At 40.2% G+C, this 12377-nt stretch overlaps 1 protein-coding gene across 3 annotated transcripts; it reads right to left on the bottom strand.

Annotated features, from left to right (window-relative positions):
- On the bottom strand, nt 1-11798 carry LOC306855366 (nuclear receptor subfamily 1 group D member 1-like). Of its 3 annotated transcripts, none has more exons than XM_079394025.1 (8): nt 11199-11798; nt 6315-6629; nt 6136-6224; nt 5845-5989; nt 2402-2955; nt 2126-2311; nt 1283-1493; nt 1-1105 (listed from the first exon to the last, which is right to left on the bottom strand). In XM_079394025.1, the coding sequence occupies exons 1-8, from the start codon at nt 11212-11214 to the stop codon at nt 909-911; spliced, it is 1713 nt and encodes a 570-aa protein (XP_079250151.1). In that variant the 5' UTR covers nt 11215-11798; the 3' UTR covers nt 1-908. The 3 variants fall into 3 exon arrangements, with proteins under 3 accessions (XP_079250151.1, XP_079250152.1, XP_079250150.1); XM_079394026.1 differs by lacking the exon at nt 11199-11798 and adding an exon at nt 7451-7884; XM_079394024.1 differs by lacking the exon at nt 11199-11798 and adding an exon at nt 7102-7870.
- Between the last annotated feature and the right edge of the window lie 579 nt (nt 11799-12377).

Genomic DNA, 12377 nt, shown 5'->3' with positions numbered 1-12377 from the left:
AAAACTTGAAAGATAATATTTTAATATCACATACTCTGCCATCTCTATGAAAAAAATAAGCATAATACATTTACCAAATATACATTTAGATGCACGTGAAATAAATGAATTGAATTTGCGTAATAATGGCAAAATCCACTTTTGCTGCTAACCCATCCTCTTTCAGAAAATTCTGAACCGCAAAGGGTAGAATAAACCATATCCATGCAGAGCTGTTGTAAATTACGTTGCTTTAACACTTTAATAGACATCGAGGAGTCCTTTCTTCATTAAACAACCCATTCCCCCGGTTCTGTCATGACATTAGCACACGAGAATACATACTAGTCTTATACAGTTATAAGAATCTATCATATATTTCAATTATAATACATGTTTTTTACAACCAAGGTTTTGACTGCCTGAGAAATATAAACAATATTTATAAAGGTCCACAAAGAGATATTAGAATGTGTTTAATGAAATTATTGAATTGTGCAATTGAATTTAAGTTTATCTGAAAAGTTGCACAATGTGTTGAATATGATGATAAATGCATAGCATCTGGAGTGAGAAAAATACTTATAACATCCCAAAACGTTATACAATGAAACCCAGATTAAGTGTAGTTATAAATCAGCCATCACCTCAAAAATCTACACCATCTTCCTCGGTTTACATTTCTTGAAAATCCTGAAAAGTCAAAATGTTCAGCATCTGCTCCATACTTCTGTTCCTCTTATGTTGCATTGAAAAAGTTCAATGTCAGTTTCAAGTCTGAGGTGTCCGTGTAAGTGCTAGTCAAAATCAGATGTTTGTCCTGAAATATGCATGGCTTTTTTTGTACAAGAAGAGCACCCTGAATCTATGTTTTGACCCCTTATTAATGTGTAGACTTGGGTAGGTCTGGTAATTGTCTCTTTCTGTTCTCAGGGGTCAATATGGAAGGCTAGGAGCTTCTCAGAGTGCTGGTTGTTGAGGGTACGGAGATCAGGCAGACGTAGCAGGAGTTTGGAGAAGAGTGAGCTGTCCTCTGGCCTTCGCCGAGTGATGAGAGCACGAAGAGCGCCGATCAAATCCTCCTGGAGCTGCTCTACAGCCCCCACATCTGAGATACCTGAACGATCTGATAGAGAGCAAAATAATGATGAGTAACAGAAATATTGGATGTAAGCATTACAGCTCTGTTCCAAACTCTAGCAAGCTGCCTCGCTATCTGTCTTCACAAGCAACTACCTAAAAAACATACTTCGAATAGTGCTTGCATATGATAATTCTCTCAATTACTGGGTATCCAAGGTACCTGCAGAAACCAGCACCACAGCCATGAAGAGGGCCATCTCATCGGCCTCCAGACCCATGTTCCCCAGCTTCTCGCTGAACTCAAACATGGCATCCAGAAGGCCGCCCATGCCTAGCACTCGCAGGGATGCCAGCGGGTAGGTCTGACCATTCAGGAATGTTACGGTACGTTCCTTGGCATCAAACAGCGAACAGAACCTCACCATTAGAACCTGCAATAAACCAAAGTAAGGGTTAGAAAAATAACATTAAATAAACTGTTGAAGATTCAGCCGTGTAAACTTCATCATAATAACTCTCAAAGACGTTATTCATCGCAGTACAAGCCCTGGACATATTTTGCTTTCAGTTATTGAGTATTGATAAAGAAAACAGTCTTGTTCAGTCTGTAAATATTCATCCATAACACCATGTCTGTGTGAAACTTTTAATGAAACTGCTTGGGAAATCCGATTCATATATGTTACTTTAAGCCAAATTAATCAATTGAACCACTTTACAAAACTGGTCTGAACTGAATGGGTCCTCACTCAGGGCCACAATCTTGACTCAAATACTAAATTAAATTTAGTACAGTTTAATGCTAAAACTGTTTTATTTTGCTTCTAAATAACGTTAGAAATGGCAAAAAACATCCTTGCTAATAAAACTTATTCAACACATAATAAACAGTGATATGATTCTTTATGCAAAAAACTATTTTAGAGGATGTAGATGTAGGCAGAATGTCAAGGGACTGCATGATGAAGCAACTGGGTCATGAAGTAAAGGAATCTCTGGACTGTTTTTTTTTAATGATTACTTCAAAAGAACTGATTTGAGGACAGACGTTGGCGTTTCTCACCTGAAAGGTTCCTGCCTTCAGCAGCATGACTTGATCATGTTGGCTCAGGGCCTGAAACCCTGGAATGCTCTTGGCAAATTCAACCACTTCTTTAACAGCTGGAGTGAAGCACTGGGAGAAACTCTCCCAGACCTGTTGACTGGAATGACTGGCTGGGGAGATGGGACATGCATTGAGAGGACATGCCTGGAAAAATACAGAAAGAGAGCATTTAAGTTATAGAAAATAGTAAACTAAGACCAGCAAACAAATCATATCCCATCATAAAAAACATACCAAAACTTTAGCTCCAGGGCTCAGTCTCCAAGGACAAGACGTTTGAGTGGAATAATTGTTGTGCTTTGATGGGTAGCTTTGAGAAGGTGTAGTTCCCTGACTGGGACTTGAGGAATGTGGGAAGTTATAGTGACTGTTGTCCATAACTTGGGTTGTCGGTTTGCTGTTGTGATTGGCGAATGGACATCTGGATTGGGGTTGACAGCTTGTTGTGGAATGGATGGAATGATCTTGGGGTGAGATGCTTGGCTGAAGGTGAGACTGGCTGTAACCAGACTCTTGAATTGGATTATGACGGAAGGAGGAAGGATTGTTGTTATTGATGTTGTTGTCATCGTCAATCTTCACTAACAACTTCTCCCCGTTCACAAAGATATTGCGATAAGCTTGCGAGATGGCCTCTTCTGACTGGCCATCTTCAGGGCTGGTAGGCGTCTCGGTGGGTGTACAGGTGATGTCCATGGAAGCTGATTCATTAAGGCTGTTCATGTAACTCTGCATTTCGTCCAGTAGGCGTTGTTTCTCGCGCTTCGGAATGCGCCCAAATCGCACAGCTGGAAAAAAATGGGGGTATAAATCTTACTATAGAGATATAAAATGTGTCCATTATCTTACAGCTTTACAATAATGAATTGTGGTATGAGAGGCTGTGCTGTATTATGAATATAGTAACGGTTAAATGGGATCGTTAGACATGCAGTGGAGTAGCTTTATTAACGATAGCAAATCTTTGATTGCCTTACTGATTTATAAAATGGCCATTAAATACAAATCTTGTATTAAAAAAATTCCTGTAGACTAAAAAGTGGACAGTTTTGGCCAGTTGTGGCCTAATGGTTAGAGAGTTGGATTTATAACACCAAGGTAGTGGGTTTGATTCTCAGTATTGCTCTCTGTGCACCGCAACAAAAATGGCTGCCCATTGCTCCAGGTGTAGGTGTGTGTGTGTGTGTGTGTGTGTGTGTGTGTGTGTGTGTGTGTGTGTGTGTGTGTGTGTGTGTGTGTGTGTGTGTGTGTGTGTGTGTGTGTGTGTGTGTGTGTGTGTGCTCACTATACTATATTTGGCCTACAGGTCAGGGGTGTCAAATCCTGCTCCTGGAGCACCACTGTCCTACAAAGTTTAGCTACAACCCCAATTAAAAACTTTTACTAAAAACTTTCAGGCAAGTTGGAGCTAAACTTAGAAAGAAAGTAGCCCTCAAGGATAGAGTTTGGACACTCCTGCAGTAGAGCATAGCTGCTAGCAATGCCAAGGTCATTGATTAGATTCCCAGGGAATGCAAAAACTGATAAAATGAATGCCTTATTTTTTCCCCCCACAAAAATATAAAGTCCCTGCTATGAAGTCTAACGGCCCAGGTTTGTTCCATCTCGTGCACACAATTTTGACCGGATACATGTTTTGGACAATCCAGACTTTCTTTTTCTAAATCCTCAAATCTCTCGTACATTTGGTAGATGGTTTGATAGATGGTTCTCATTAACACATTTGGAAGATGGTTCTACTATAAGATATACTTTAGCACAGCAAGATCATTGTACTGACAAATCAGCATTTAGTTTTATAATAGACAGTGACCACCAGGCTTTCATATTAGATTACAGCTCCTGTGCAAAGCTTCTGCTCTACATCCCCCACATTTTCCCATCCAGTCTCCCCCTACTCTACCTCTCAGAGCTATTTAGAGATCCTACTACTGTATAATACACCTCCCCCATCCTTCTCTTTCCCTCTCTCGGTGTCTATATCCCATTGGGAAGTGGGTCACCGAAGCAGAGGAGATGTCACTGAGGGAATGAGTGATAGAGTGAATGATAGCAGGTGAAACAGATACTTTCATGAGTTAAAGGGTTAGTAGGTTAAGGGCAATCGAATAGTTAAGCGCTGAACCATTGTATGGCAGAGGAATGTGATATGATAAACTGGACTGATAAGGAGCACCAAGTGTTGAGCAATGGGAGGTGCCTTCAGCGAGAAAGGTTAGGCTAAAACTGCTAAGACAAGCACTAATGCAAAACTAGGTCTTTAGGTCTATAAGAAAACAATGATTTGAAGGATTTTTGTGTTTGGAGGTGTCATATAGCACCATCACGTGAAGGCGTGAGTCAGTGTAACATCAACGTCAGGTGACACGTGCATTGACAATGTAATGGAGACAGAATATAGCATCTATCATACAGTCAGCGACAGAGTATTAGCTATGGTTTTGCATTCGAGGGCACTAGAACATTACAGTACCCTGAAAAGTTAAAACCACAAAAGTTATTCATATACTTCCGAATTAATTCGAAATCTAGTGTAATTACAGTTTGAGTGGCTACTGGGGAGAAAAACAAGGTCAAGTACATCATGTGATGCTGAAATATGATGGTGCATATCACTTTACTTTCCCGCTTTTTAGGTCACCTAAATATGTACACTAGCCCCAGAAAATATGATTTATTATCAGCCCAGTTTACAAAGTTCCCCAGAGACAATACTGTCCTGTATGGGTAAAGTGTGCTAGAGGACAAATCGAAAAGATATTATGTTTATGCATTGCATTCAATTGAAATAAAGGTCTCTTAGCTTCTGGGTTACATCGACAAAGCACTTTATTAAATCCCAGCTAGCATTCAGATCTTAATTAATCCTGAAATACAGCAAATGAAGACCTGGAAACACATTAAACTGCAGTGTACTAGGTGCTCGGGCCATTTGTGTCCCCAATTCCCCAAATTAACCTGATTTGCTGCAGTTTTTACAGTGAGTGATGACTTGTGGGATTTCAGAGAGCCCACACTAATAAATCAGTGGTGAAAGGAAACTGTCAGAGCAGGGTGTAAGCTATAGGTGCAAACAGCACAGAACAGATAGTGGAAGTAGGGCTGAGAAAATATGAAGGACAATTGAACGTATTTTTAAATATATTGTTGTGCTGAGGTCACATTTGCGAAATTTTGCAGTTAAAAAAAGACTCATTGTCCATTGCATCAAACAGCACTTACAAAACAAGCAGTTTTCTGTTGGTTGACGTATCAAATTTGTGTAACGAACTTGAACGTGATGCAAAATCTGCAGATTCTGATTGAAAAGATCACAGGATTTTCAAAGCGAAACTTTGTATTATGAAGTTTCTGATTTATACTGAGCATTTTTATCATGTTGCTGAGCAGTTGCTAGGGTGTTGCATGTGGATGTTAAGTGGGTTCTTACTGGCTTAAGACCAACCAGTCAATATTCTGGTCTAACTGCTTAGAAAAGTGCAGATACTAGGGTGTACTGGGAGGTTACTACAACATTGCTAGGTGGTTGCAAGATGGTGGTTTACCAACCCAGCAACATTCCTAACACTTAAGTATTTGTAAGTATTTGTAGCAATACTGATATTTGAAAATAATGTAGTCTTAGCAAGAATAATAATTTTGTATATTGTTCATAACTGTATGTTTAAAGGTCTTACCATCTCTGGACATGCCGACAGAGAGGCACTTCTTAAATCGACAGTGCTGACAGCGATTGCGGTTCATCCTCATGATCAGACAGTTTTCATTCTTCACACACATCTTGTAATGGATGTTCTGCTGGATACTGCGGCGGAAGAAACCCTGAGGATAACACAAGATCAGAGTGAATGTGTGTGTTTCTGTAGGTGTGTGTGTGTGCCTTCAGTCTCAGACCAACACTAAACACATCAGTTATGCATTTTGAGGATATTTTATGAGCGGAGCAGTGTGTATGTGTCTGTTCTCACCTTGCATCCCTCACATGCATGGACGCCATAGTGAAATCCTGATGCAATATCCCCACATACTTTGCAAAGCAACACCATACCTCCGGTTTCTAGTAACACAAATTGTCAATAGTAAGTTAGCAGTGGCCGATGGTCACCGAATTTGAGACAATATCAAAAATGACTCAGATAATACTCACTGGTAAAGGTACCCGTGAACATACTTGGTCGCCTGCCGACTAATGGGTGAGAGTAGGTGTTTTGCCCTGATGATGTTACCGTCGGTGTAACAGGGTTGACAGTGGTAGCACTGCTTACTTCTGGAAATTGGAAAACCAGTTTGTTGCCATTGCTTCCAGTTGGATGTTTTTTACGGGAACCAAGCTCAGTGAAAGAGACCTCCTCTGGGGACGAGGGTTGAGAGGCTGGAGATTGGGATTGGTACCCACTGGATGGGCTTCCTGGACTGGGGCTGGCGCTTCCAGTTGAGCCTGCATAGAGGATCACTCCTCCACCTGTGTGTGAAGGAAAAGGAGGGAAAACAAAGAATGTTACATTAAGGGAAGCTGGTCTTATTTATATCTAGCTCTGTCATGAAACTCCAGATGATGCGGATTGATATATCCTTAATGCATTGCTCTGTAGCGGTAACAGCGACAGCAGCAGTGTGGCATATCTAGTATGTCAATACCAAAAATACATTATCTATTAACATACTAAACGGAAAGTTGTTATAATATAAATCTCTAATATCTTCCTATTTATAGGCCCATGCAAAATCTGCAGAATTGGAACACCTTAATTTACTATTTTCTTCATATGCCCTGCACCTTACACATGTTTATTACGTATTGTGTATTACGAATTTTGCATGTTTAAATTCATTCTACAGAATTCCTCAAATCTGTAATTTATTAGAGGATATTTCCCCACCAGATCAGTAGGACGCAGGCCACTCATTTCTATGTAAACTCAGGAATGTCTCACATGTTTGAATCCTCAGCTTCTCCCAGTCTGTCAGCTCAACCTTCTCCATGAATCACATGTTTCAAACCGCGCCAGTGGAAGGTTTAAACGTGATAAATGAGCCAGGGTGAGCTAGACTGACTCACGTGCGCAAGTGCAAGGTTGAGGAATCAGATTTATTTCAGTGAGTCGGTTCACTTCAGTGATTCGATCCGTTTGAGTTGCGTCTCCAAAACGTGTTCCAAGGAAATGCAGGCTGAATTTCACAAGCTATATGTTAGTTCAATTCCTGATTTTTATTATGTTCTGAATTACTTTTTATATTTTAGCTTTTTAAAATGTCGTTTCTGTCAGCTCAGTGTTTCCGCACCTTATTAAACGCGTTTCCCTTGCGTCAGACAGTCGTGTTGTCTCCATCGTGTCGGTATTCACCTTCCCGAGTCAAACCCTTAAAACTCATGCGTCATAAAAAAAGCCCTTAAACTGTGTAATATTTTGATGATTAAGCCCCTTGTATTTTATTTCTGTATTTATTTTTCTTTCTTAATTTTCGAATTATGTTTATTTTATCTACGCATTTTTGTTATGCTGCTAGTATCTGGACTTCTTGAATTGTATTAAGATTTTTCTTACTGTTCTTTACTTTTTTGTAGGCTATGTCCTTTCAAGCATTAAAAAAAACCTTCCCGAGTCAGTTAAACCGATTCATTATAAAGAACCGATTCTAAAGAACAATTTGCGAATCGTTAACACGGATCTGAGAACGCCAGCACGCGCTGCTCGCTCCTCTGGCGGCGCGCCCGGGAACGCGCACCAGAGCTGCCAGCCACCTGACCGCCGACTCACATGCGCTACTGACACAGTGAACGCCCTGAAACACAAGCCTCTTTCCGCAGTCCCGTGGCTAGAACAGCCGCAGTACGAGAGAGAGAGAGACAGAGAGAGAGAGAGAGAAAATACACAAACTGCCAGCCTGCTGCTCACGTTTGAAGAGGACTTAAGAACAGTAACCAAGGCCATATTTATGCGCGCGTGTTTATAATACTCGAGTCACCGAAACTGGAGTGCATGCATGAACGTGCACGGTCACGTTTACTCGACACACGGGCTTGTTTTGTGTTTGCCTTCTTTTTTTTTTAAACCCAACACATTTCACCTCATATCACTTGTTTATATAACGTGATGCCTCATAAATGGCTTGAAATAAAGATTAGACTACAATAACTATCCTTCCCAAATTAATTCATTTTAAAGGGATACACACAGATATAATTTCCCTAAACACCATGACACACAAACCCTTTGATTTAGTGTAGTGTGTCTCACATGCACATGGGTGAATGTGAGTGACTCAAAGAATGAATAAATCAATGGGTTATTGAATTTCAGTCATTTTTGTCTGAGTTTGCCCTTTTGCAGCTGCCATGAGGGAAAACAAACCTCCCACTCAAAAAGGATAACTGTAGACATGGATACTGTATTCAAGTTAATTTTTAGTATAATCACTTTGTGAATAGATTTAAATCACAATAGTGTAAACGTACATTATGTTTAGTATGTTGTATTGCAGAGGTCCATGCACTTTCCTGCAGAGTTTAGCACCTGAACAAACTAAACAAAGTCTTCAGGATCACTAGAAATAGAGATTGTCTTATTATTGGGAGATGTGAGGGTTAATTACCATTGGAAAAAGTGTAACCGCTAACATGCATCACGTGAGGCACCTCAGCCAATCATGAGTGCCACCAAAGCCACAGCATTACCCGGTACACTTTTTTGGCTAAAGGTTGCAGGATTGCCTTCCAGTGGCTTTGCTAGAAAGTTACTGGCAGGTGAGTTTGATCAAGGTTGATGCTAAACTCTACAGGAAAGGGCCAGAGTTGAGAACCTCTGCTGTATTATATGGCATATTTCATTGTAATAATATACAATAATAACATATAGACTACATAACATATAGAATACATAATACACAATATGTTATTTTGTGTGAAAAAAGAATGTTATGCAGTTTGAAACAACATGGGGGTGATAATGACAGAATTTTCATTTTTGGTGAACTGTCCCTTTAAGTAAATTCTATTTTCACTGGTTTGGCAGGTGAGCTTTCTCAGTTGGGAGGCTTTGATGTTGTTTCAAGGTTTGTTCATAGAGCTGGAAGCCCTCGGACATGTGCTGCTGCTGAAAAAGTAGGTCAATATTGCTATATCTTCTAGGAGCCTACACACATGTGCAGTATAACTTATGCAAATGAAATGAACAACGTTTATTATTATCATTTACTTTTTAATATAGTTAATTTATTTTTTAACATCATACCTTAAAAGAATAAAAAAGTGTGCATAATGCAATTAAGAACACTATCAGATACCGATAGATACTGGGACAATGTGCATGTGTGTTCAAATACGCGAGTGACACACTTGTTTGTCCAACTATTTTCACTCTATGATAGTAAATATTACAAATAATTACAAGTAACGCACTGAATTAAACATATCATTTTGAAGTAGAAGATGTAAAATAAGCTAGTATTTTCTTTTTAAAAGTCTTTAATTTACAACTTAATATTTTATAGGAGCCGTTCGTGGCCTGAAATCACATAAGCGTATGCTTGTTATAAACATGTGAGATAGACCGAGATCATGCAGGCAGAGAAGAAAGATCTGAGCTCAGATCTGTGCCTCTTTGACTTTGACCCAGTGACCAGCCTCCCTCCCTTCAGAGGCTGGATGAGACACGAGCTGCCGGAACAAAAACACAAGCAAGGAGGGGGTGTGTGCCTGGGAAATCACGCGTGGCACGTGGAGCTCGGAGTTGATCCTCGTGACGGTGAAAGTGAAAGTCTGTCTGTATGAATGCACTGCGCCTGACATTATCATGTCTGATGACATGCAAAACGTGTTTGGTGGCAAGCTGAGCGCTTTCTAAGAAATCCCCGGCACCAGATTCACAAAACACCCCACTGGGGATGACATTACCAACACAGCTGCGTGTTTCCAGAGATGTTAATATTTTAGATTTAAATGTGATGCTTGAACCTTTCAGTAAATCGTTGCCTGTGATGATATACAAGAGATTGTATATTAATCTTGTAATTTAGAGCCTACTGAGTTCCTATGTATATCATTATTATACTTGCTGCCAAAGCTTATTACATTATAAGTTGGATACTTCACATTCAGACTTATTAAAATTCAAATCTAAGAGTACTTGTATATAACTTAAGATTAGCCTTCTAATAAACATGTGATTGCCTCATAAGGAAAGCCATGTGATAAACAAAACAATGGTTTATTGCCTGCTGTGCCATAAATGTTGATTGTGTTCCTTTCATAAATGATGGTTATCTTCTCACATGTTCATGAGCAGCTATGGACACTTTGAGCACGTGTTGGGGTGAATGTTCAGGAGGAGCTCTATAGATCATGACAGGCAGTCATCGGCGCACAAGCATGGCTCGGTTAATGAATCACAGGAACCTGGTCGAAAACAAAAACCTTAAAGTAGCCAAGGTTGGGTTTGGATTTGACCCACGCCTATACTGCAGACGGGTGCTAAATCACTAAAGAAACGGAACGGAATTAGGCTAGATAGCTTTTCTTTGGCAAATTCATTTTTTTGCACCAAGTCGCTGGATTGGAGGTCGTGAAACAATTCACGATTAATTGATGAGCATGATGCGTCTGCTGTGAAGAGCGCGTGAGCAGAGCGACCTGCGCGTGAGTTTGTTTCAGTGCAACGCGAGACCCGGAAACATTTGTCAAAACATTAGTAGTCCATTCGCTCAAGTTCGCGACATAGTAAAAAAATAAATAAAAATCAAATAAAATAATATTTGACATTCATTGAAGCGTGAAGATGCTAAAAAGCATCATGTTGTGTGTGTGTGTGTGTGAAATGATAAACGTCAAAATATAATGTAATTTAATTACAAATCCTGACAGTATGTATTCATTTTATATTCAAATGTAGTAGTTCCAGTATATTCGTGTTAAACAAGATATTAAAACAAATGACAAAGTTGGCTAAAATACCTAAACGGGTGAATGAAACATTACGATCATCCGTGCAAATAATTAATCCTATTTATAGTCAATATATAGTTTTGAACTCACCTGGACTGCCGTCCATGATGCCTGTTCCTGGTGTTGATGAAGGAAATGCAGGTATCTGAGGAGAGTCTATAATTTTCAGCGTGTTTCAAATTCCGTCCAGACAGGTAAGAACTTCAAGAAGTCTGTTCTTGAAAGTCTCTAAACAGAAGCGTCCTTCAGGTAACTTAAGCAGGGCAATGTGCCGTCTTCTCTCTTTGAAAGATGTGCTTAAAGACTGTCTCGAGTGCACCACAGTAGCGCTTTTCTTCAAAACAATCAGAGCCAGTGCACAAGGCAGAGCTGTGTAACTAGTTTGAGACGAGCACAAGCATCACACACAAACACCGGACACGTTTCAGGTGTCTTAAAAATGTGACTGAGCGTTCCCCCTCCTTTCTTTGCCCTTTAAATTGTTTGTGTTTTTGTATGCCAAGAACTGTTGCTCTGTTTCTCACGCCCTCTTTCTTTCCTTCCCAGTCACGCTGCTGTAGTAGAGCTGCAGTTCCTTCCTTCCTCTTGCGTCCTCCTCCTCCTCCTCCTCCTCTCTGCGCTCAGTGGCTGATGAATGCGCGTGGACTCGTTCGGAATGCCTTCTGCATGCGCGCGCTGCATGTGAGCTCTGTCCTACTGACACACATTTTATGCAAATGAGCACCGCTCTGATGAGGGGGAGGAGAGCCGTGGGGGAAGCACATGGAGAGGAGGAGGAGCGCACCGTGACTGCTGTTTACTTCCCCCCAGAGCTTTATGTTGCTCGAGAACATTCGACTGATAGGCTTGGAGCCATCGAGGGTTCGCCCACACCACATCAAACAGCAGGAGCACAGGGGCTGTCTGTTCTCAAAGGCACCCTCACGTTTTTGAATCACAATGGTTTGGATGTAGGTCATGTGCCTAAATTAGAGACCCATATTTAAACAACCCGGAAAAAAATAAAAAATGATGGAGAACCCTAACTAAACATTGAAGGGGTTCATTACATTTTAATTTTTATTTCGAACAAAGCACAATAAGCATGTTCTAAAAGCATGCTACACCATTACTGGAGAAATGTATCTGTCCCTCTGTGAATTCATCTGTATGGCCTACATACATTTTACAGTATAAAAGATATGACATATATCATATGTTCATATTATATTGCAAAACACTTCTGATGTTATTGAGGTGGGATATGTTATTAATATATTGATATATATG

Source organism: Barbus barbus (assembly GCF_936440315.1).
Source record: "Barbus barbus genome assembly, chromosome: 35".
Taxonomy (NCBI): domain Eukaryota; kingdom Metazoa; phylum Chordata; class Actinopteri; order Cypriniformes; family Cyprinidae; genus Barbus; species Barbus barbus.
This window is presented reverse-complemented; position numbering and strand designations above follow the sequence as displayed.